This window comes from Myxocyprinus asiaticus, chromosome 16, assembly GCF_019703515.2.
Source record: "Myxocyprinus asiaticus isolate MX2 ecotype Aquarium Trade chromosome 16, UBuf_Myxa_2, whole genome shotgun sequence".
NCBI classification, from domain to species: Eukaryota; Metazoa; Chordata; class Actinopteri; order Cypriniformes; family Catostomidae; genus Myxocyprinus; species Myxocyprinus asiaticus.
In genome coordinates, this window is record NC_059359.1 from 2,722,424 (window position 1) to 2,749,865 (window position 27,442).

At 36.2% G+C, this 27,442-nt stretch overlaps 1 protein-coding gene across 1 annotated transcript; it reads right to left on the bottom strand.

Moving 5' to 3' along the window:
• Window positions 1-593: 593 nt before the first annotated feature.
• LOC127453597 (uncharacterized) lies at window positions 594-20,324 on the bottom strand. Its single transcript, XM_051720074.1, has 7 exons — window positions 20,060-20,324; window positions 14,803-14,929; window positions 11,645-11,808; window positions 11,090-11,256; window positions 9,703-9,844; window positions 6,387-6,511; window positions 594-2,588 (listed from the first exon to the last, which is right to left on the bottom strand). Exons 1-7 carry the CDS (start codon window positions 20,100-20,102, stop codon window positions 1,755-1,757), a joined length of 1,602 nt encoding a protein of 533 aa, XP_051576034.1. The 5' UTR covers window positions 20,103-20,324; the 3' UTR covers window positions 594-1,754.
• Window positions 20,325-27,442: the final 7,118 nt, after the last annotated feature.

Here is a 27,442-nt window from a genome sequence, read left to right on the forward strand (position 1 = left end):
CGTTCACACTTGTTCAAATGAACCGCACTAACAGAGCAATCGCACCAGAGTTCGTTTGGAACCAAACCTGCCAAGTGTGAACACACCCAAAGAAAACGTAGGGTGTTTTTTTTTTTTGTAGCTTTCTGTATAAATACATGAAATTGTGAGGGTCAGATCACCCCTGTGGAGGATGTCATGACGTTTTAGGCTGAAAACTTAAAGTTAAGTGGATGTAAGTGTTAAAAATTCAAAAGGGTCAAATTGACCCTTAAGACCAAGGATGGGTTAAGGAAGCTAGTCAATTTGTCAAATCACTACTTTCTATCAACACAACTAGCATAAATATAGTGTGTCATTACCAACGGGGTGGGACACTTATGAGAGTAATTTAATAATAACACAATGAGCACTACAAAGTCGACATGTTTGAATGCTGAGCCATCTGTTAAAACTTAGGTAAGATTAGCTCATTAGCTTTCTACTAGGGTTGATTTACCTGATTTTCTTGCATATCTTCCTCAGAAAATTTGTAGAACAAAGTACAGCTGACTCACGCCAGTGTTTGAACACACTATGTACTCATAAACATAGTTTTGCAATGATATGTTTGTTTTTCCTATAACAATGAGCCTTTTCTGTTATTTTGAGACCAGCGGTGCAGTACAAAATACATTTCAGGACTTCCTCATTGCTAGAAAGTAAAAGAAACATGAGAATCTTTTGTCTGATATGCAAATTCCTGAGCATGGAAACTGCTGGCATTGTGCGCTCATGTTTATTATGAGTTCTTAAAGACATGCATCTCAAGTCTGAAATCCTTTGTATGGTTATTTTGAGCTGTAAATTAAATATAATGTACAAATACTGTCAAACCCATCAATGTTACTGTTAAATTTAAGTCAAAATGAATTGGAGTTTGAATGGTCTTGGCCTGTTTGAACATTCCTTCAGTGCAAGTCTATTGGATTTGGGGGATTTTTGATCGTCCACTGTGTAAAAAACGTAATTCCGATCAGTTCGAAAAGTCATAGCAACCTGAGTCAGAACATCTGAAGGTCTGAAGGTCTGTGCCAAGTTGGTGGATGTAGCTTGAAAGCTCTAGGATGACTAACAGTCCAAAATGCTATTCTTTGTTTAGAGATTTTCAGAGAATGCTAAACCAAGTCTGTAGAACAACAGTATGTTGGTTTTGCCAAGCCAACATAATGAAATTTCATGAATTACAACTCGTGAATGGATTTAATGATCAAATAAGTTAAAATAAAAAATTGGAACAGCAGGTGAACACTTGTGAACATGGCAATGCTACAGCTTAGTTTCAGTCAAAGTGCACAAACAATATAACAAATAAAAGTGGCTATTTACATACATCATATAACATGTACAATGACAACCATCCATTCAGTTGGGGGAACAGCATTATTCAAGTTTTTTTTTTCATCCTTACGATAGGCAACAAATTTCAGTTGAAATAGTCTTTTGGAAAAGAAGTCTTAATGCCTGATCCAGGAAACACTGAAGAACTGCATTAGATAGAGCATCCATGCTGGTCCAGACTGGTTTATGCTGGTTAGTGCTAGTCACCAGCGAAAAACGCTAGTCAGCCAGCATGGCCTGAACAAGGACGTCTTGCCGATCAAGCTAGCTAAGAAGCCAGGTTGCTAACAACAGCATACCAGCATCCCATGCTGGAAACCAGCTTCCACAACAAATGCAAGTGACCAGCAATGCTCAGTTTAGAGGAACTCCCCATTTTCGAGTTAAGACAAAGATCATCCTTGCATTTGCAACATCCATCTGTCCAGAGAGATCAAACCAACTCTTGATTCTTCTCCATCTCCTATGTTCTCCTCTTCTTCTGGTTCAGTCGAACTCTCAAGGAGATCAGTCCTTAGAATATACGTCCTCTGGTCTTGATGTCTTTTCAAAGACATACCTGGCAGACAGTTCTCCCTGTAGTTTGACGTCTCACATGAGAAACTCGAGGAAAGGCCAACAGAGATCTCAGAAACATGTACAGGCGGGTAAGCTACATTACTCCTCGAGTCCTCTATAACTAGATCCGTTAGTAAAGGTTTCCTTTCTCCATGTAAAGTCTCATGAGCTAGTAACAGAGAACTCTGGAAGAGAAATTCGTGCAGCTGCAATGTACCATTAGAACCAGGTGTAACCGGCACCACCAGGGGCTTGTTGTTGGTATCAGAGTCTGTAAGCTTTCGGTCCACTGAAACATTGGTCCCTTCAACCCAAACCGACTGTAGTCCAGATAATTTCGAGCTGGTCTCATCAATCCTGCCGTCAGTTGGTGGATTATCCGAGATCTGGACATCTGAACGACCCACGACCATGCTGTAGATGACAGAAGGCTCGGAGATGTCGCTTGTCATTTCCTGTTGACTGCCAACAGAGTCACTCTTCCACTCAGGGTCATGAGAGTCTTGAGATGCATAACCAGTACAATTATACATGACCTCTGACCTCTCCTGAGGAATAGAGGCTTGTGGAAGCTTTTGGCTGATATCGCAAAATCCCGACCACACCTGCACTTTGGATATGTCGTCCCAGGTATGTGAACAAAACAGCTGAGTGTTGATCTTTGGCAGCATCTGTTTCATAGAGAGAGAACAAATTATAATTTTTAAAAGTCACTTGTCTGCATGTATGATCAGATTAATAATCCTGATGATCCTAAATCCCATGGATTTGAACTAAGGCTCGCAAGGCTACTCATTTTTGATAGTTGAGTAACTACCAGAAAAATAGCCAAGTAGAAAAATAGCCACATGCGTGGACATTACGCTTTGGCTTCGCTATAGGCAATGCATAATTTAATTTCATTTAAACTGAATGATCTCAGTTCATGAGACTCTAGGCTGTCATTAAAGGGTTAAACTTTCGAAGTACAGTCATGTGACAAAACAACATGGTGCCGATCTCAGCTGAGTTTGTCTTTGGGATAAATGCCAACAAAACTACATCTGGTAAGAAACTACATAAACTTTTTACATTAAAACCTGTTTGAGTCAAAAGAGGAGTCTCTAGTTTCATCCGATATGCCATTTTAAAAATGTAAATGATTTATCGTGAAACGGCATGCTGTTAAACACAATGACCACGTAATCAAGCTATTACAAGGAATATTTATACTTTTACAAATATATTTGTCACTTCGCAGGACCATTTAAAGTGAACTAGTGAAGGCAGAAAGGTGATTAAAGTGGTGAAAAACTTAAAAGAAATGGTGCCCGGTAAAATATACACTTTCTAAAATATACACTTTCCCTAATGCTTTCGTATAAATGTGACCCAAAAATCTTGATGTTGATCAATCAGAAGTTCATTTTATGCATCAACTACCGTACCTCTTAATAACTGAGGCCTTCCGTGTCTAAAAATCAGAAATATCAGCACTCATAAAGGGAAAAAAATCTTAAAATCTGGTTTGATCTTCATCTAAGTTACAATAATTTAACTAATAGCACACAAATGATTGTATTGTTCTTGTAGATATTGAAAACATCATTCAAACATTCACAGTGTAGGTTGGAAAAAGTATGTGAACCCCATAGGCTAATGATGTCAACAAAAGCAAATTAGGGTCAGGAGTTGGCAAACTTGGCATCCAATTAATGAAACAACATCGGAGGTGTGGGTTAGAGCTAGTTTGACTTATAAAAAGCACTCAAACATGTAGAGTTTACTATTCACAAGAAGCGTCTGCTGACGTGGATCATGACTCACAAAAAAGAGATCTCAGAAGACCTACGATCAAGAATTGTTGCTTTGCATAAATCTGGAAAGGGTTATAAAGTTATCTCGAAGAGCTTAGATATTCATCTGTCCACAGTTAGACAAACTGTCTATAAATGGAGATGATTTAGTACAGTGGGTACTCTCACTAGAAGTGGCCGTCCAGCCAAGATGACTCAAAGGGCACACTGCAGAATGCTCAATGAGGTAAAAAAGAACCCTAGAGTGCCAGATAAAGACTTGAAGGAATCATTGGACTGGTTAACATCTCTGTTCATGAGTCTACTATACGGAAAACATTAAACAGGTATGGTGTTCATGGCAAGACAACATGAAGGAAACTGCTGCGTTCCAACAGAAACATTTCTGTGCACCTGAAGTTTGGCAAAGACCACCTTGACCTCCACAACACTACTGGGAAAATGTTTTGTGGGCTGATGAAACTAAGGTTAAATTGTTGGGGAAGAAAACACAGCACTACGTATGTATGGTGTAAAAAGGGCACCGCATACCAACATGAAAACATCATCCCAATGGGGAAGTATGGTGGAGGGAGCATCATGATTTGGGGCTGTTTTGCTGTTTCAGGGCCTGAACCGCTTGCCATCATCGAGAGAATAATTAATTCCCAAGTTTATCAAGATATCTGATAAACTGCAGGATAATATCAGGGTTGCACCAGATGAAGCTCAGTAGAAGCTGGGTGATGCATCAGGACAATGACCCTAAATATCAAAGTAAATCCACTACAGAATGACTTCAAAAAATAAAATCCATCTTTTGGAGTGTCCCAGTCAGAGCCCAGACCTTAACCCAATAGAGATGCTGTGGAATGACCTCAAGAGAGTCGTTCACACCAGATATCCTAAGAATATGGCTGAACTGAAGCAGTTCTGTAAGGAAGAATGATCCAGAATTCCTTCTGAATGTTGTGCAGGTTTAATACGTGGCTACCGGAAACGCTTGGTTGAGGTTATTGCTGCCAAAGGAGGATCGACCAGTTATTAAATCCAAGGGTTCACTTACTTTTTCCACAGCACTGTGAATGTTTAATAGGATGTGTTCAATAAAGACATGAAAGATTATAATTGTGTTTGTGTGTTGTTAGCTTAAGCACATTGTGTTTGTCTATACTTGTGACTTTAATGAAGATGAGATCACATTTAATGACCAATTAATGCAGAAAACCAGCTAATTCCAAAGGGTTCACATACTTATTCTTGCCACTGTAAGATGATTAGGAAACTGACATGTCCTGTGGTGTGACATGCTATACTCCTTTCAAAACTATTTTAAACAACATTTTGCATACTGCAAGCAGCTTTTATGACCTCATAAGTCTACGTGGAATATTTATACTTTTAAAAATGTATCTACTGAAGGCAAAATGGTGATTAAAAATGGAAAAAGTTAAAAAACAAACAAACAAACCTACAGAATCTAAAATAAATTTCCCTCACACATTCATATTGATTTTAACCTAAGATCTTAATGCTTATAAAACGTTCATGGATATTTAATGCATCAACTAATGAACCTCTTTATAAATGAGGCTCTCTATGTCTCAAAAGCTGTCTGTACGTCCCAAACAATTCTCTTTAATTCCGTTTCAAAATAGTAAATACGATTTTAGCACTAATCCAACGGGAAGTTTAAAAAGTGAATGAAGCCAAATATTTGACTTGATTATCTGCAAGAGGTTTCACAAGTTGAGCTAGTTTACTGAGCAAATATCCACATGCATGATTTATCTTTTGATATCACAAAGGGAAGGATTTTTATTATTATTATTATCGCAAGTTTCAAAACAAAGTAAATAATCCATAATTAGTACACAAATACGGAGAGGAAAATCCACAGCTGGTGATCTGACACGGATGCACTCCAAAAATATTTGAGCCTATTTTTAAGATTTATGCATTTCAATTGTATAACAAATTCCATTAAATTGAATTGTGCAATTTTTAACAAAATTTAATTAATAAAGCTAACAACTGATCAAATAAAATCATTTTAATGTTTGAAAAAATATTTAATGTATTTTATTTTATTAAAGATAAATCAATTACATTTTATGTAATATTGTTTTGAAATTTAAATGTGTAAATATTAAAATAATTTTCTGAGTGTGTTTGTGCTATTCTGAATCTGCATACAGTACCACAGAAAAGTTTAGACACATTTGACTGAATTGATATTTCTCATGATCTTAAAGACCTTTTGATCTAAAGCTTGTAATTCATTTATAAATTGTGCCTACATTTGAATTTCTTTAAAAACAAAAACAATATAATTAATTAAAAAGAAATTGTGTAGTGAAGGAAAAGCTCAGATAGTTCTGTTTTGCATTTTTGGTCACTACATAGTTCCCAAACTTCCATGTCTGTTAATTTAATAGTTTTGATGAGTTCACTATTCTAAAATGTGGGAGTAGGTACAAATAAAGAGTTAGTAGGTGTGTCCAAAGTTTGTTTCTGGTACTGTATGACATAGTCAATTTCTGAGTCAAAAGCAATAGCTAAACATGACACATTCCTTAGCAGAAATGTGAAGCTCTCGACAAACAGGACTTTGCTGCTGGTAAGACAGGGAGGAGTCAATTCCAAGCACATTCACCTGGAATGTCCCTGTGTGGATATGACACAATTACTCACCAAGGCTTTCGGCAAGGAATGCTTTCTTTTCACAGATTGCTGGCAGAGCACTATGAGAATGACGATCAGCAGGAGAAGAGCCAGCAGACCAGGAGGTAGAATTATGAGAAACCAGGATTTACGTGCTGAAAGAGAACATAGTTGAAATTGCAGATTAATTAATGCAAATATAAAAGTCCGCTGCTATTATTATTCATGTTATAACCATTCTTAATCAGTACTGTTGTCTTGTACAGGGGCGTAGATTCCAGGAGGCAAGTACAACCCCCCCAATATTAAAACCATGATCAATGGAAACATGTAAATGCTTCATGCTGCAACCCCCCCAATGTCGAAGAAAAATCTTGTATTCTTCAGTCAAAGTATCTAAACATTTTTATAACAAGATGACTTAAGATACTTAAAGCAACAGTTCACCCAAAAATGAAAATTCTCTCATCATTTACTCACCCTCATCCCAGATGTGTATGACATTCTTTCTTCTGCAGAACACAAATGAAAATTTTTAGAAGCATATCTCAGCTCTGTTGGTCCTCACAATGCAAGTGAATGGTGACCAGAACTTTTAAGCTCCAAAAAGCACATAAAGGCAGCATAAACATAATCCATTCGACTCCAGTGGTTTAATCCATGTCTTCTGAAGTGATATGATGAGGTGTGGGGGAGAAACTGATCAATATTTAAGTCTTTTTTTTTTTTTTTACTATAAAGTCTCCTCCCTGACCAGTAGGTGGCAATATGCATGAAGAATGCGAATCGCCAAAAACAAAAGAGGAAGAATGTGAATGTGGAGAATCGCTTCTGAAGACATGGATTAAACCATTGGAGTCGTTTGGATTACTTTTATGCTGCTTTTATGAGCTTTTTGGAGCTTCAAAGTTCTGGTCACCATTCACTTGCATTGTATGGACCTACAGAGCTAAAATATTCTTCTAAAATTTTTAATTTGTGTTCTGTAGAAGAAAGAAAGTCACACACTTGAGGGCGAGTAAATGATGAGAGAATATTCATTTTGGGATGAACTATTGCTTTCAGATACATAGTCTTGTTTAGTGAGGTTTTAGCTTAAAACAAGTTAAAACTATGTATTACAGAGCTATATACAGAGAGGACTATTTTTCAGAAATAGTTTTGCATACCCTTGCAATAAAATAACCATGGTTTTACACAGTAATATGTAGTAGCCATGATTGTAGTAACCCTGTTTTTTTTTTTTGTTGTTTTTTTTTTTTTTTAATAGTAGAAACTATGGTTTGGATACAGTTAACCATGGTTTTACTACAAATATAATGCATTCAAATATTAGCCATGGTTTTACTATGGTAATATTGTAGTAACCAAGAATGCAGTAGTTATGGTTAATTTTGTGGTTGCTACAAATATGGTTAAACTATGATATCTGTAGTTAAAACACGGTTTATTTTTGTAGGGGTTAACAATTGTTTTACTACAGTAACCAGTGTTTAAATTGAGAGGGGGCTGGGGGGGTCCCGGTCCCCCATATGAGTTAAGGGACCCCCCACCAAAAAAAAAAATGTAACTTGGGGGGTCCCTGGTGTTTCATCGAAACTAGAATATCACAAACATAAAAGCGGATTTTTTTATTATTATTATTACGGTGACATCGCAACATTATCTATTATTTGCCCGTTTTCAAAAGTAATAAAAATGAGATTTTTTTCCGTTTGAAAATTCTAAAATCAATGTGGTGGGTTTTTAGGGGACATCTAAAAAGCTCTGTCACAATTCGAACACTAACAGTAACAGTAGTTGTACAATTGTATTGGTAGTAAAACCATAGTACCACATAATTTACCATGATTTTACTACAGTAACCCTATTTTAAACACAGGGTTGGGGAGTAACAGAATACATGTAACAGGATTACATATTTAGAATACAAAATATAAGTAACTGTATTCCATTACAGTTACAATTTAAATAATTGGTAATTAGAATACAGTTACATTCAAAAAGTATTTTGATTACTGAAGAGATTACTTTGCATTTTATTGTCATTTAAATTTAGACTATTCAGTCTGAATACATGTATCCATATAAATGATGCGAACTGAGGAGCGTTTGAACAGCGGTGAAACACTTTCTTATAAATTGTATCATTCCTACAAGCGCTTCCACACTGTTGTGAGTGAAAAGGTGGATATGATGTCATTGAGAAACTTTCTCTTGGAAGATTAATAGAGTAGTTACATCATGTTTCTTCCATTATGGATTCCATTAATCCCAATGGACAAAGCGGTGCCCAAAGAAATTACTTTCCATGGTTTGGTGAACTTTCATAGAATGTGTGCTGGGACATCGTCCCACTGTTAGAGAGACCACTTGGGACATCATGGCAGTTACAGTCGGTGAGTTGTCAATGCTAACTTACATTCGATATAGACTAGAAAACATGATACTTCAGCTTGAGCTTCCCTCTTGCTTGTGAAATGGGCGGGGTGTGTGACATTGGCACCGCAGCGGCGTATTAAGGGCGGGTTTTTGGGCAACGCTGCAGAGTTATTGGTCCAATGGTGGGAACGCAGATCGATTTTGGTCTTGCGGCTCAAGGTCCGAGGCTATTGGTCTCGGCTGACCAGTTGATAGCCCTGACTCGCACTGGCCCGATAGTGGAAAAGTGGCTATTGTGAAGGAGAAATGTGAGGCACTGAATGTATGACTTATTGAGTGGAAAAGTGTTTTAGAAAGTAACTTAAAAGTAAAGTAATTAGTAATGTCATTAATTTTCAATGAAGTATTTAGTAAAGTAATCTGATTACAATTGTAGAGAGAAATAATTAGTTATTTGTAGTGGATTACTATTTTTAAATAACTTATTGTCAGTTTATAAAGTGGCCGTTTTAGCTGATGGAGTTTCGCAAAAATGGGCCAGCAACTATATTGGTCTTTTTATTATTTCCTTATCTAATTCTTATTATTTGATGCAATTTTGCTTCTCAAGTAAACGTATATTGTAAGGACAGTAAGGACATTACTGTAAATATTTATAATGGAAAACAAAACAGAACAAAAAGACTTTTGCAGTTTATGACTGAATTTAGGCTTTGGAAAAAGCTGAGTTTGTAGGACAATTTGCAATGCAATAGATTGATTTTAGTTCAACAAATGTTGCTTACCAAAGAGTGACTCAGATTCAGTCAAGGAAACGCAAGGTTTACTTTGAGTCAACAATAAAAGCAAACAAGATAATATAGAGAGCATCAATTGTTTTGCTAAGTCAGCTATGTTTAGATCAGTCAAGGCAGTGTGCAATAGTATTCTGACAGATTAATTAAAACAACAACTGTTCAGTTACCTGAGACAGTCACACAAAAGGAGGCATTTTCACTCTGTCGAAGTGAAAAGGGAACTGTGAGCGAATAGACCACTTCACCACAATACTGTGTGTCCATCTTTACAAGCCGTATAACCACTGAGTCAGACGTGCCCTCAAATACCTGCAAAGAGACACAAAGGAGACATAATAACATGCATATGGAATTATATTTTGCATACATAAAACAGAGACAAATTCTCATTACCGTATAACCATAATGTAATTCTCAATACATTCTAATTACTGTGACACAAATCATTTTTTTATTTAAATCTGAAAATATTAAAGGCAGTACGTCAAAGGACATATAAATACTAGGGCTGTTGATTTAACGCATTAATTCAGTGCGATTGACTATATAAAAAATAATGCAAAATTTGCCAAATTAATCATGTCCCCGGACGTAATAAGGAATATTCCTGAACAATTCAAGCTTGTAGTACCACCTGTTTTCTCCAGGGGGCAGTAAGCGAAACTCGCTGTATAGGCAACGAGCAGCTTATACAGAGAGCAAACCAACCTTTCAGCAGACAACATAAGATGAGAACTTGTTCTTGTGTACAAACACAGCTTGATGGAGCACAAATCCAAACTTAGGGATCTCAAGATGTGTTTTTCTAAGTATTAAACTACGTTTGACTTGACACAGCGACCTAAACATTTTATGGTTATGATGTGACACAACCAAAGTGAGACGCTCCAAAAGCATCCGTCGGTCTGACGCAGGTGTACATTGACACGTCCTTAAACAAGCCCTCATAATAAATCTCAAACTGATTGACGAATTCAGTTGCAAAATGGATCGCTGTGAACTGTAGGCCAATGATTGGCTTTTGTTCAATAATATGCAAATAAACAATATATTGAATTTTAAAGCTATTTTTTGTATTGTCTTATCAATACTTAACTCATCTGCCACAATAATAAAATGCATTTTAATTATATGAATATAATTTTTTAATTATTTATAAATTATTTATAATTATTTAAATATAACTATTTATATTTATTTCATCATTATATATTGAATTATTGTTATTTGTGGGGCTTTATCAGCAAATATTTATATATGTGATTAATTGTGATTAATTTGATTAATTAATTGGCACACCATGTAATTACCTTGATTGACTGCCCTATTAAATATTAATAATACATCTTTTTTTCACATAACAGTAATGAGAATGAGATTTTTTGCCATTGCGGTAATGAGAATTAGAGGTTAAAATCTAAGGTGTCCTGAAATTATGCTCCATTTTTTTAAGCAAAATACAAATAATTATGTCTTATATCAAATTTTTGGGGATTTATTGAAATATTACAGATTTCTTAAAATAAGAATGCAGTAACAATTCATATATAATACCTTTCCAGCTTCAGACTCGGGATGCGTCAGATTAACTTTGTATTTAATGGATGGTGTTCCTAAACATTTTTCAATGGAGAGATTGTCAGGACCCATCGGTGGTACAACCTTCACCATCAGTGATGTATCATTCCACGTTACTGACAACTGTGGTCTTTCCAAAATGGCTAAACAACAACAACAACAACAACAACAACAACAGGAAAGATGGAAAGAGAGAGTTGTGATATGTGGGATAGATTTAAAAAAAACATGATGCAAGACATTGAATCTATACCAACAGCTGGATCATTTTCCAAAAATGACTCACTCTGAATGGCTCTGATTGGGTCACGAACAGCAGTGGAAAATACCATTGTAGATGCAAACAATAAATTGCAACTAACCATATAATGTACTTAGTAAGAATAGCAAAATAAACGCAACTTTTAAAAGGGAGGAGAAAGTGCTTCCCATATAGTTTGTTGTTGATGTCAAAGTCACGTCCAGTCAAATGGTAAACAGGAAATCAAACGGATAATCCAAAGTAAATAATGAAAGGACAAAATATCTTACTTTGTTCAACAGGAGTGAAGTGCCTGACTTCGCCCAGACACTGTCCACTGGCAGTAATCTTGGCAAAATATCTAGAGGCCACATCAGTCGTCACATTCGTAAGGTCACATTGAGGAACAGAGATGTTCTGGCACCATATCACCGGTTTATACGTTTCTCCATAACTGCAACACACCAAATGCATTACATCAGTGAACGCAATGACAACCCCCTGCCATAGACATTCTATAACACAGATTTTATGATGAGATGTGTTTCAACGAAATAACAAGGTGAAGTGTGAAGGAAACAGAATCTCTCGTAGAGGCCCCAATGTACACAGTCAAAGAAACAACTGCAATATTTTAAACAGCCTAATCATAATAAATTATAGCAACCAACCATTATACTATCCATTATACTATTAACCCTGCTCTTTACAATAGGCCCTTTCCCACTGCCCATTTTAAGTACTTTTCGGAACTAGTACTTTTTGTTGTTTTCGCACACGAGGAACTATAGTCCCTTTTAGCCATTTAAAGGGAGTTTTTAGTCACTCCTAATTATTATTAATTACTGTGTCCTCCGTCGGTGTTGTTGGCTGAGTCCGAAAGTGTTAAAATGCTGCCTTTGAAGGCTGTATATGGGAGGTAGGATGAAAATAAGGTGCTTTTAAAACTGTTCTGAGACCAGTTTCCTTAAGAGTTCTATTCATTGAAAAATGCTGTCGGTTAAGCCATTAACTGATTAAGCAGCAAGTCAGCTGCTCATGTTTTCAGATGCAGCTGTTAATTTTGCTGTTGCTTTTGAATCGTGCCTGCAAACAACGTAAGAAAAAAAAAAGGTCGACATTACATGACATCACTGCGGGGTTCTTTCTGTGTGTGCGAATGCAAGAGGAAAAAGTCTAGTCGTGTTTGCCGTTCTCATCTAGAAAATTACTAAGGGAAAAGTACTAGGACTGTATGTGGGAAAGGGGATAATGGCACTCTTCACCTCTACTGTGTACATACAGAATCAGATTAGAATTGGAATGAGAATTAGATTTGAATTAAAACTGGAATGGGAGTTGGTATGAGAATTAGAATTGGAATAATAATTAGAATTGGAATTGGTGTGATAATTAGAATTGGAATTAGAATTACATTCTAATTCTAATTGGAATGAGAATAAGATTCTAATTAGAATTGGAATGGGAACTGATGTGATAATTAGAATCTAATTCTCTTTCCAATTCTTATTCTCATACCAATTATCATTTCAATTTTTTTTTCAAACCAATTCTCATTCCAATTCTAATTCTCATACTAATTCCCATTCTAATTAGAATGTAATTCTCATCCCAATTCTATTTAGAGTCTAATCCACATTCAAGTTCTATTTAGAATCTAATTCTCATTGCAATTCTAATGATCATATCAGTTCCCATTCCAATTCTACTTAGTATCTAATTCTCATTCCAGTTCTATTTCTCATTCCAATTCTATTTAGAATCTAGTTTTCATTCCATTTATAATTACCATACTATTTCTCATTTCAATTCTTTTTCTCAAACCAATTCTCATCCCAATTCTAATTCTTATACCAATTCCCATTCCAATTCTAATGATCATATCAGTTCCCATTCCAATTCTAATTAGAATCAAATTCTCATTCCAGATCTATTTCTCATTCCAATTCTATTTAGAATCTAGTTTTCATTCCATTTATAATTACCATACTATTTCTCATTTCAATTCTTTTTCTCAAACCAATTCTCATCCCAATTCTAATTCTTATACCAATTCCCATTCCAATTCTAATGATCATATCAGTTCCCATTCCAATTCTAATTAGAATCAAATTCTCATTCCAGATCTATTTCTCATTCCAATTCTATTTAGAATCTAGTTTTCATTCCATTTATAATTACCATACTATTTCTCATTTCAATTCTTTTTCTCATCCCAATTCTAATTCTTATACCAATTCCCATTCCAATTCTAATTATAATCTAATTATCTTTCAAATTCTTATTCTCATACCAGTTCCCATTCTAATTAGAATATAATTATCATTCCAATTCTAATTAGAATGTAATTCTCATCCTAATTTTATTTAGTCTATTTTACACTCAAATTCTATTTAGAATCTAATTCTAATTCTAATTCTAATTAGAATGTAATTTTCATCCCAATTCTAATGATCACATTAGTTCCCATTTCAATTCTAATTAAATCTAATTCTCATTCCAATTATAATTAGAATGTAATTGTCATCCCAATTCTAATTAGACTTATAATTTGAATTAAGAATGGAATTAGAATCCAGTTGTAATTCTCATACCAATTCCCATTCAAATTCTCCTTACAATTCTATTTAGAATCTCATTCTCATTCCAGTTCTGATTCTAAATCTAATTCCAATTCCTGTTCTGGTTTCCATTTAAATTCTAATATACTGAATCCAATGTAATACTACAATATTAACAGAGCTAAAATGAGAATCTAAAAGCCAGGAAAGACTATAAAATTGTCTGAGGAGTTGAAAAGCTCCTCTCACAATGAACATCTCTCACTCCTGTTGAATCGCTGTTGGATGAGAGTCAGAAGAGGAATCAGAGGTTAAAAGGTCGCACTGATGTGTGCCATGGAGCAACAGTTCAACATCAGAGTTGTGGGATTAGCTGGAGCTTTTCAAGCTTACCTCTCTCTTTCCTACATCTGACGCTCTGTCATTCTAACCTCCCAACATGCACTACTTGCAAACCCGCTCTCCCTCTGTTCCCATCTGACTCTACACACATTTATTTTTCCTCATCAGTCTCTCTAAAGCAGAACTGTGACTGGCACAAAAGAGTTTTGATGTGGCCAGAAAGGGCCAGAAACAGTTTGCACATACAAACTGTTCGTCTTGCTCGGTTTCTAATTACAATGCACAAATCTCACTTGCACCAATGTACCGAAAAGGCTCTGCCACTGGTTTTGGTACTATTGTTATTATCATTATTTTTAACTGGAACCAGTTCTTGATTCCTAGTCTAATGTGTTTATGTTCTACAGTTACAGACCACAAAGTTGCCTCTTATTCAAAGGTCTACAACTATATCAAGGTAATCTTTATTGCACTCAGTAAATAGCACAATGTTTCGCAATGCTTATATAATAAGTCTGGCTTTGACCTTTGGCCCCGTCACTCACATGTGGTACTGGACACTGTAGAGAGCGCTTTGACCTGCAATCTCAACATCATCCCATCGGAGAACATTGTAGAAATTCCTGGACTGAAAATACAACTCCGTCAGATTACATCCATGACACCAAACACCTACAAACAAACAGGAAACCACAAAAATAAGAGAGAGAAACAGTTTTAGAGGTCTTGGCATAAAATTGTAAACATTTAGTTTTTAAGTTTTGATCTTTGCATTAACGAATCATTCAGTGGAACAGGTGATGTCATTCTAGACAAAACATATTTTGTCTTAAAGTGGACACTTCGACAATCGGCTAGTTTAAGTTATTTATACCCTACAGCTGTTAAAACACACACACACACACACACACACACACACACACACACACACACACACACACACTATCATTCTGTCCGTCCTTCTGTCTGTGTCAAACAAGACTTTTTAAAACTTATTTGTCAACACTTTTCTGCATATTTAACCAAGCATGATTCAAACTGTTTATTTACGTTGCAATATGCCATTTTTGAAATAAACACAAGTGCAAATGTGATTTGAGAGCTGCAGCGGAAGGAAATATTTTAAGGGATTAACAACTGGTTGATTTAAAAAAAATAATTAAAATTACATTTGCATAAGAATTCATTTTTCAGGGGCATTTTCTACCTTAATGAGGGCATATTTTGTCTAAACAAATAAAAATCCTTTTTATGCAACACTTCAATTAACTTTGTTAAAATGAATTACTCAGTTTAAATAATGTGTTACCTTTAAATATAAATCAACTCATTTTATGACATAATACGTATAACTTGGCTTAGAACTGAACATTAGGAAATGTATCAGATATTACAAATGAAAACAGATAAATTCATTACAGGGGCATTTTTGTCACTTTTGGTGGCATTTTTTTTCCCAGAGCCCTCATTAATTTTTGACCATGTAAATATATGAATAATATTTGAATATATATACAGTATTATCATATATATATATATATATATATGGTATATACACACACACACACACCACGGGTCTGCTGAATGCTTGATTCTGATTGGTTCTAAGGTGTGCAATTATTTTTCAATAAACACACGGCTATGAAGTAGTTCCAGGTCTTGACCGCATAACGGTTCCATATCACTTCGCCAAATTATTTCAGATATTTCAAAGAGCCCAACAGGCTACCACAACAAAATAACCAATTAAAACAAAGACACTGGTTCTCTTATGCCCACACACCCACGTACATGCTACCACAGCAAAATAAATATAGACAAGACATTGGTTGAAGTAAATCGGTTAAGAACATTAAACAATTCTATAATATCCTACATTTTTTAAATTTTGGTTGAAAAGCTCCCTCATCTCCCCCGCACTATCACACGCTCACACACATACGTACACGCAGGCGCACACATGCGCGCACACACACACACACACACGCACGCACACACACACACACACACACACACACAGAGACTCGTGTCGCAACCAACAAACAGAGCCGCACCCCCCGCAACTTGATCAATACAACAGTTTCTATTATCCTAAATAACTTTTAATATGTGAAACTTTTTATGTTTCATTGTATTTCACCCTAATCAGCCTCACATAGTTATAATGGAAAGCACCACGCTACCCCTCTCTTTCACTCGCTCGCACACAAACACACACATATGCCGAAAGCAGTGCATCCTTCGTTGCTAGTTCTAAAGTGACGTTTTCAAACTAGCAATGAAGGCTTGAGCTGTATCAGAGCAAGATGCTGAATCCGTGACGGAAGAAAGTAGTTCCACTCACAAGAGCGTTTTAGGGGCGAAAACCAGAAAATATCTTGAGATAAAACCCTGAACGATGTCTTAAGGTGTGGTAACTGTGGTATAAGCAGAATAATTGACTCCTTGAGTTGTTTAAAAATAATGCACATCCGAGGTGGTAATGCGGTCACGACGTGCAGCGGACAATTCAATGGTCCGTCGTCATTATATATATATATATATATCAGGGTTGCTGCAGAATTTTAAAAATCAAATTTAAGACTTAAGACCTTTTTCAAGACCTGAACAAATAAAATTAATACCGTATCCAAGACAAGCCTACACAATCTCAAAATAAATCATGTATCACAGACTCTAACAGGGCAGGGGCACACATTCAACATGGCCTTAGCATTGCTTATCAGTAAAACAGGTATGTTTTCCACATATTGTATATATCACATTAAAACTGGTTTATGTACCAATATATAAATACAAATTAGAGGTCGACCAATATTGGATTTCGCTGATATGATAATGTGTTATCAAAAATTCGCTTCAACTACAATTCTATGAGAATGTGTAATGGGATCCAACTGGTAGGTAGCTGTGCATTGTGTATTCCTCACTCCCCTGGCTTCAAGAGGTGCACTAGCGACTGACAATAGAGGCTGTAACATTTAGCCTCCTCGTTAGCACGCCCGCCTCCCATGCCGGAGATGCCGGTTCGAATCCCACTTGGAGTGGTTTGCGCAGGAAATTGGTGCCGTGACCCGGATGGGAGACCAGATAATCTGCCAATAGTTTTTAAAATTGGTAGCCTATATTAAATGTTCTTAGTCTTCCTGTGATGGGGAGGGCCAGACAGAGGCTACACGAGTCCAAACTGAATTAAATTACAGATGCAGTTTTTAACTTTAGAGGCTGAAATACACCGGCAACTCTTATTTTGAAATGTTTGCGCTTCACTTCTTCCAATTGCTCTTTCAAACATATAAGGGATATAAAATGTGCACTGCTACAATAATCTACAATGTATTACAATATAAACAATTAAAAGTAAGCATCGTCATATTTCATCAACACTACATCATCATCAACAGGTGATCATTTGTAATCGCTTGTCATAAATTTCCGATATGGTTTAATGATTGTTAACTGCTCTGCAACAGCTGGAAACACTCACAAGCCCCCGCGAGCTTTGAGAAAATACAACAGTGCCACATTTTCACTTTGAAGGATGCAGCGCGTGCATTTATTTAATTAAATAGTATTCTTTTGAAGTTTGATAATAACATTAGGTCTTATCACGATTCCTGTCTTTCCACCCCCAAATTTAAGACCTCTTTAAATGATAATTAAGACTTTTGTTGTATCATTTAAGATATTTAAGATGTTTTATTACCTTAAATTTCAGAAAACTGAATTTAACACATTTTAAGACTTTTTAAGGATCCGTGGGAATCCTGATATATATATATATACAGGTGCATCTCAATAAATTAGAATGTCGTGGAAAAGTTCATTTATTTCAGTAATTCAACTCAAATTGTGAAACTCGTGTATTAAATAAATTCAATGCACACAGACTGAAGTAGTTTAAGTCTTTGGTTCTTTTAATTGTGATGATTTTGGCTCACATTTAACAAAAACCCACCAATTCACTATCTCAAAAAATTAGAATACATCATAAGACCAATAAAAAAAACATTTTTAGTGAATTGTTGGCCTTCTGGAAAGTATGTTCATTTACTGTATATGTACTCAATACTTGGTAGGGGCTCCTTTTGCTTTAATTACTGCCTCAGTTCGGCGTGGCATGGAGGTGATCAGTTTGTGGCACTGCTGAGGTGGTATGGAAGCCCAGGTTTCTTTGACAGTGGCCTTCAGCTCATCTGCATTTTTTGGTCTCTTGTTTCTCATTTTCCTCTTGACAATACCCCATAGATTCTCTATGGGGTTCAGGTCTGGTGAGTTTGCTGGCCAGTCAAGCACAACAACACCATGGTCATTTAACCAACTTTTGGTGCTTTTGGCAGTGTGGGCAGGTGCCAAATCCTGCTGGAAAATGAAATCAGCATCTTTAAAAAGCTGGTCAGCAGAAGGAAGCCTGAAGTGCTCCAAAATGTCTTGGTAAACGGGTGCAGTGACTTTGGTTTTCAAAAAACACAATGGACCAACACCAGCAGATGACATTGCACCCCAAATCATCACAGACTGTGGAAACTTAACACTGGACTTCAAGCAACTTGGGCTATGAGGTTCTCCACCCTTCCTCCAGACTCTAGGACCTTGGTTTCCAAATGAAATACAAAACTTGCTCTCATCTGAAAAGAGGACTTTGGACCACTGGGCAACAGTCCAGTTCTTCTTCTCCTTAGCCCAGGTAAGACGCCTCTGACGTTGTCTGTTGTTCAGGAGTGGCTTAACAAGAGGAATACGACAACTGTAGCCAAATTCCTTGACACGTCTGTGTGTGGTGGCTCTTGATGCCTTGACCCCAGCCTCGGTCCATTCCTTGTGAAGTTCACCCAAATTCTTGAATCGATTTTGCTTGACAATCCTCATAAGGCTGCGGTTCTCTCGGTTGGTTGTGCATCTTTTTCTTCCACACTTTTTCCTTCCACTCAACTTTCTGTTAACATGCTTGGATACAGCACTCTGTGAACAGCCAGCTTCTTTGGCAATGAATGTTTGTGGCTTACCCTCCTTGTGAAGGGTGTCAATGATTGTCTTCTGGACAACTGTCAGATCAGCAGTCTTCCCCATGATTGTGTAGCCTAGTGAACCAAACTGAGAGACCATTTTGAAGGCTCAGGAAACCTTTGCAGGTGTTTTGAGTTGATTAGCTGATTGGCATGTCACCATATTCTAATTTGTTGAGATAGTGAATTGGTGGGTTTTTGTTAAATGTGAGCCAAAATCATCACAATTAAAAGAACCAAAGACTTAAACTACTTCAGTCTGTGTGCATTGAATTTATTTAATACACGAGTTTCACAATTTGAGTTGAATTACTGAAATAAATGAACTTTTCCACAACATTCTAATTTATTGAGATGCACCTGTATATAAAATATTACTACAATATACAGTATATAGTATAATTATATATAATACGTATATTTTTATTGTATATAATAAAGTATTTCTCATTATATATATATATATATATATATATATATATATATATATATATATATATATATATATATATGATTTAGATTTTTATATTATGTATTTTATTATATTTTATATAAGTAATTGTTAAATATAAGTAAATATTTTATAATATTAAAACAATTACTATAATTTGATATATTAATATATATATATATATATATATATATATATATATATATATATATATATATAACATAATATACAGAGTTTCAGCAGGTAAGAAGAAATAATGACAAGCCATTTTTAAAAACATTTTTCATTCCAAGACAAGGGAAAATATATTTTTGGATCCTGCCTCTAGAGGTTAATTTGACTCACCTGTACAACAGAGTAAAACAATCACAGCACTCAGTGGCCACATATCCACAGGTGAGAGAAAATCTCCAAATGGTAAACTTCAAATAATGATCCAGTAATCAGAGATATTATCCTCACATTGTTCCCTTGACAAAGTTTCTACAGATGTCATATCCACAAACCAGAAAAAATCCATATATGAAGTTATACAGAGGGACATTATTTGATCACTGTCATTTGTGTAACAGAATGTCAGAGTCCGTCCCAGATTACACGTTCTGTTCCATGTCTAACACGCCTGTAGTATGTGGACCTATATCCTCAGGTGTGTCAGTTCATTTTGGAGTCTATTCTCTTTGTTTGGTCTCCACCCCTTAAGGGCGTCTATATAACTGCAACCATCTCGAATTTCAGGTTTTATGTATTGAAAAATGAAACTGGAAACAAACCACTTCTCAAAAGGCTATGAGAAAATGTAATGATGCTCACCTTTTGGGTGGTGTCATGTATTGCCCAACATTCATTATTGGGCCGTAACCACAACATACTTTGAGGGGGACAGTTCCTCCCCAGTAATCAGATATGGCCAGATTTTACCCCCCAATAACTGATATCCTTGTTGCTGTTCTGCACCAGTCCATTATGCAGCGCCGTCTAGTGATTTACACTAGAAATATAGAGCTAGAGCTAAATTTGTTCATTTGAAATCTAGACATATCACTTAATAAAACAGAAGATTTTTGTGGGGTATTTGATACATTTATAAAAATTCTGATTATAGAATTACAGGTTCAAATTTTCAGACTAAGAAGAAATTCAGAACTCTAAATACAAATCTCTCACATTCAGATTTCTGAAATTTAGATTGTAAACAAACAAGGCCAAAGGTTAAACCAATTTGGGTTATTTACAGTACTTGCAACAGTTTGTTTACTATCTGAATTTCTGAGATCTGAATGTGAGAGATTTTTATTCAAAACAAAAAATCTACTGTTTAAAAATACTAATTTATAAAATACGCCACAAAAATCTTCAGTTTTATTAAATGACACGTCTAGTATTCAAATGAGCAAATTTCTGATATAAATACTTCAGTCATTGTTTTAGCTCCATATTAAACCTGGAAATAATCACAAACAGGACGGGTTACAAACACGCAAAACGATTGTCAAGCAGAAAACATCAGAGACCGCAGACACATTTTTGTTTGCCGTTTACAGAGTGTAGAGCTGTCACAGAGTCAGGTGAGATATCTCAGGACACTTTCTTTCAGGTAGTAGGACATTTTTTTGCATAACTTTCCATAAAAATTTATCAATTTATAATTGATATGAAACATTGGTAACACTTTTTTTTAAAGCCCATATTTATAATGCATTAGTAATTTCTCATAAGACACCTTATAGTATGTTATAACTTGTCATAAATAATTATAACCACAATTATAATACATTATAATACTTACATATTCATAGCAACATCCAATTTTATCTGCAGAAGTTATAATGTATTATATGTAGTTGTGATATATATATATATAACAGGTATGCTTTAAGTAAAGTGACAAAAGCAATGTCTTATAAACATTCATAAGATATTTTTAAGTGGTTATAAGACATTACAAGTCATACTGGAAGTTATATACACTACACATGCACAAAATACAAAAGAACACACATTCAATGTAAATTTTGAGGTATTACGAAAAACACTTGTAAAGCAACAAGATTCAAATATATCAGAAACTCTCTCTTGAATTAAAGAAATATGTATGTTGATCACATGTAAACAAACCCAAGAATAATACAAATAATAAAAATACTAATAATAAAAAAATCAAACTGATTCTGCACTGGACTCTATTCAATAAATTGTAATGTTTGTGCATCTCATTTGGAGACTTATTTTATAAATAACTTCCATTCTGTAAGTTTGACTTGTAATGCATTGTATGTTACAAGTTTATGTTATGGCTGCTTATAAGAAGATATTGCACGTGTAACTTTACTTAAAGCAGACAAAGACCACTTATAATATGATCATGTCATAAAGTCTTTTAACTGTTTACTCTATACAGCACTTATACAATTAACTTTATTAACTTCTGCTGTGTTAAAACTGGAAGTTGCTTGTGTTATAATGCATTATACACTAAAGTATAACTATGAATAGGGGAAGTCTTATAATGTATTATAACTGTAGCTATAATTATTTATGAGAAGTTATAACTTATTATAAGGTGTATTATGAGACATTCCGAATGCAGTGTAATGCACTTATAATGCCTTTACAATGCATTATAAATATGGGCTTCATAGAAAGTGTTACCGAAACAGTCAAAATGACTGCTGGGAATGTTACACTCTCTGAGACAAAAGTTTCAAGAATACTTGTCATTCCAACGATTCACAAGTAAACAGTGTTAGAAAAGTTTCCCCTAACTAACTAATACATTTATTACAATCATAATACAGTGCAAACTAACACAGTAAACACAGGATGCAATTTGACCTCACAGAACAATATTATTAATACAAGGGTGCTGGAGTTCAAACCAGTTGACTGAAACTGGAAGTGTTAAAGAGCTTGTTCCAAGAGCTTGTTGTGTTAGAGTTCGCAGTATATTTTTTGAAATAGGTTTTGAGTTTATTAAACATTTGTTAGAGCTATACAGAGCACTATGTGTAAAATATATGGTTTATAGACAATATACAATCGCCATAGACAATAATTTTGACTCTTCCCTCAGCATGTTCTATACAACGCCTTTGAACGTGGCACATCCTCCAATCAGATTTCAGAGCTAGAACTATATGTTTTTAGGAATAAAGACAAAAAGAGAGAAATATTTAGCCGTTACGTTGCCAAGCGAATGATTCTTATGAACCGATTCTTTTGAATCTTCATTGCAAAACATAGAGCGCATGATGGCTTTTGTTGTAATTAGTAGTATTTTATAAAAATGAGCAAACAAATGAAATATCTTAATGTAAAAGTCTGTGTAAAAACTAGAGGTAGACCGATATTTCGGTTTTACCGATTAAAGGTGCTGAAATTGATTTTAGCCATTCTACAATTTCCACAAACTGAGATTAGCCACACCCCCTCTTTCCACAACCCAGCACTCAAAAGATACCAAATGAGCTTTATTGAGACCGATATCGAGCAGAAACAGTTGTCATAAACAACAACAGCAAAATAGCACCCTCAACTGACAACTGTTATGAACAACATGGCATAAATATGGCATTAAGCCTCAATAATTAGCTGCAACTACAATAATATGAGAATGCGTAAAAGGAGCCAGCTGGTAGGTAGCTGTGCAGTGTGTGTGTAAACCCCACTCCCCTGGCCTCAAGAGGTGCACTAGCGACTGACGCTAGAGGCTGTAAACTTTAGCCTCCTTATTAGCATGCCCGCCTCCCATGCCGGAGATGCCGGTTCGAATCCCGCTCGGAGTGTGTTGAGCAAGACTGACTACAGTGGTGCCGTGACCCGGATGGGAGTGAGGTTTAGGGGGGTGAGCGTAAAGGGAGCCAGCTGGTACGTGATAGCTGTGCGGTATGTGTAAACCTCACTCCCCTGGCCTCAAGAGGCGCACTAGCGACTGACGCTAGAGGCTGTAACATTTAGCCTCCTCGTTAGCATGTTGTAACAAGTTCTTAGTTCGGGGCAATGGAGGAGTCAGGAGACAATGAAGCAGGTTTAATTTTCAGCTTCACACAATCGATGGTAACCATCGGAACACAATAAGTTATTAACAACAGAATGCACTCGTGGATGTTCGTGCTTGTAGGTCACTCTCTCCCTCTCTCTGATGCTTCGGCGTGCCTTGTAAGCCTTCCTCCGCTATCACTATAATGAGAAACAGGTGTTAGAAATAATTATGAGCCAGGTGACGAGCCTTACCGCTCTCCCTCTCCCGCAGACTGACACATGACCACGCCCCCCCATGCCACACATGTCTGCCTCCCATGCCGGAGACGCCGGTTCGAATCCCGCTCAGAGCGGGTCGAGCAGAACCGATTACAGTGGTGCCGTGACCCGGATGGGAGTGAGGTTTAGGGGGGTGAGTGTAACAGGAGGCAGCTGGTAGATAGCTGTGCATTGTGTAATCCTCACTCCCCTGGCCTCAAGAGGTGCACTAGCAACTGACACTAGAGGCTGTGGCCTTTAGCCCCCTTGTTAGTGCGCCCGCCTCCCATGCTGGAGATGCTGGTTCAAATCCCGCTCATAGCGGGTTAAGCAGGACTGGTTACAAATGCACAAAATGATTGTCAAGCAGAAAACATCAGAGACTGCAGACACATTTATGTTTGCCGTTTACAGAGTCTAGAGCTGTCACAGAGATAGGTGAGATATCTCAGGACACTTTCTTTCAGGGGGTAGGAACATTTTTTGCATAACTTTCCATGAAAAAATAGCGTACAGCACCTTTAATCTGTGCCGATAGTTGCTCTGTGGAACTATTGGTTATCAGCAAAAATCTATGGCTATAGTTTCCCTTTTTTGCTCTTTTTTTTTTATTCCTCATCAATAAACCTCATCTGGTGAATATATACGCTATGAAAAGCATAATTTGGAAAACACTTCCATTTAGAGCACTGTAAGGTAGCCAAGTCTCTGTCATTTCAAAATAAGAGTCCCCTGTGTATTTCAAACATGTTTCCATCGTGAATGGAACTGTTAAGAAACCAGAACCATTAAGAGGAATCGGAATCTGTTTAATCCTCACAATTCCCTTGCCTATTTCTTTTAAGTACAGTATCAATGAAATACTTGGAATGGGATGTCAGGGAATCTGAGCATGGTTTGAGACCTCTGATTGTTGAGATCTCTTGTGAAACTCTAGAGGAGACACGTTCGAGATTACTGGGGTCTTTTTTTCAGGAGAAACATCTGAGACGCAGGAGACTTCAGCAAAAGCTGTCTAGGAGAAACAACAGAGATTTTAAAGAGATACCACCTGTGATTTTTTTTTCCTATGGCGTTTCAGTTGCTGTATCGAGCATCTTGCTGCTCCTGGCACTGAGATGATTCAAAGCGAGTGAGTCCTGACTGAACGTTGAGCTTTGAAGTCAGATCTAAGCTTTTTGACCACAGGAAACCCATCGCTTCCAACACTGTCATAGCGTCAAACACATTTCATACCTCACCACAGAGCTTGTGCTGAATAATTGAGAGCTTTGATCTTGAGGGAGACATTTAAAAAATGTATCAACAATAAATTATCACCATAATTCGCTTTCTAATTTGCAGCACTTCGTCACAAAATATTGTTTTCGCAATGCTGCATAACATCAGCTGCAACAAAGGTGAAGTGAATCATTTCTGCACCACTCGTGACACTAAATGGATTTGCAGTCTCAGTAAAGAAGAAAGATGTAATGAAAGCGAATGGTGACTGAGGCTAACATTTTGCATAATGCAGCCTGATCTCATGAACATTTGAGCAAAAATGACATAACGTGGTTCCTTAAATGTATAGCAGCATTTCCGTAGTGAAATGTCCACTGTGTGGTGCCTAAAGCGAATATAATGTTCTCCCAAACAGATGATGTTTTCAAGGTTAATGCACTATTGAGTTTTAAATGATCAAAACTGACCTCCCTACCCTAAACCTAAACCTTAAATCTAACCGATAGTGTCAGGAAAAGCAAATGTAAAATTAAAAACACCACCACATCATTTTGTGGTGCTTCTATGACACTTTCAGCTCACTTGTCTAGTCACATGCTCTTCAGGACTCGTACCCCGCTTCTTTACATCACAAGTGCATCAGTTGAGCTACAACGCAATTTGATCACACTCGAACAAGCTTGTAAATGCAGTTGCTTATGTAATGCAAACATTAAAACAAGTCATGCACTATAGTAAAAGTGTTTAGATGTCATAAAATAGCATTGTGTTAGGAACAGGGTGAAAAGCAAGTGTTTTTGAACTGATAATCTGCCGTTGCACTTGTAATTTGTGTGAAAGTGAATAAAAGTCATTTTTGTCGTCGCAAAATGTACAACGAGCCATGTAAAAATAATTTTGCATCTCAAGTGTCTCATTTTGTATTCCAGAGAAGAAAGAAAGTCATATGGGTTTGGAACAACATTAGGGTGAGTGAATGGTGACAGAATTTTCATTTTTCGCTGAACTGTCCCTTTAAAGTAAATTCCCTCAGGTTTCAAAAAGAAACACTCAGAATGCAAAGAATTAAAAAGCAAAATTACTATAAATATCCATACACTTCACTTACAACCTTGTGGAAGGACCCTTTGTGAAGTCATTACACTGCTCACTTTCATATAAAACAAGCGTCCCATTTCCACAATGTCCTTCAAGGATGCAAAACACATCATTTGTATATTGCTCGTTATGCTCAAGCGTGAATCACCAACGATGTGAGTTGATTTAAAAAAAGCAAAGCCATAAACGAGAGGGCGAAAATGGCATATTATCAAAATCACATTGCTATAAACCGCAATGTGCTCTTTGTCTTCATGGGAGAAAAGAAACTAATTATGCGCCACTGACAGCTTGGTCGATTGCGCCGCAGTCCCTATATACTCGTATCCCTTGGAAACTGAGCTCACCTCTAGTGCTCGAGAAAGGATGAGCTCTCACAGACTCTCAGAAGTGTCACAGTGATGGCAGCTCAAACACCCACTATCACATGAGACCTATTCAATTAAAAGATCCAACATAACTCGTATGAGACGGCAGAATCGTAAGATAAAGTACGACTTGGCTCGTATGAAAATGTATGTAAATCATGGTTAGGTTTTAGGTTTTGGATAAGGGGTTAATCTTACTGAACATGCGTTTAAAACATTGATGCTTAGCCTTCTTCCATGGTACACAACAGTGGTTTTCCTGTTCAAGTCATGGTTAGGTTTGGGTTAGGAATTAAACTGAAGAAAAGTCTCGATTTCTTGGTTCGTTTATTTTTCACTATGGGAGAACAAGTTGTACTTTTCTGTACGAGGCAACTCGTACGATTTCGCCATCTCATACTATTATTACAACTTAACATGAGGTCGGGTTGAAAAGATCACACATAAAGTAACTTTGAAGATAACTATTTAAGTTAACATTTTAACTAAATTAACATTGAAATAAATATGCAAAAAATAAAATAAAAAATCAATAAAATACAAAAGCATTAAATAAATCCATATTTGAAAATAAATATTAAATCAAATGTTCACTATCTCTTATAAATATTTCCACACTTCAGACTTTAACTTTTTTAAAGGGTGGGAAGAGTTCCTGTTTCAGCCATGCTTCTTGTCCAATAGAGTGCAACAGTCTGTTTCTGGAAATAAAAATCCCATACATTTTTTCCATAGACTAATAGATTTTCACCCCTTTTCTCCCCAATTCCCAATGTGCTCTAGGTCCTCGTGGTGGCGT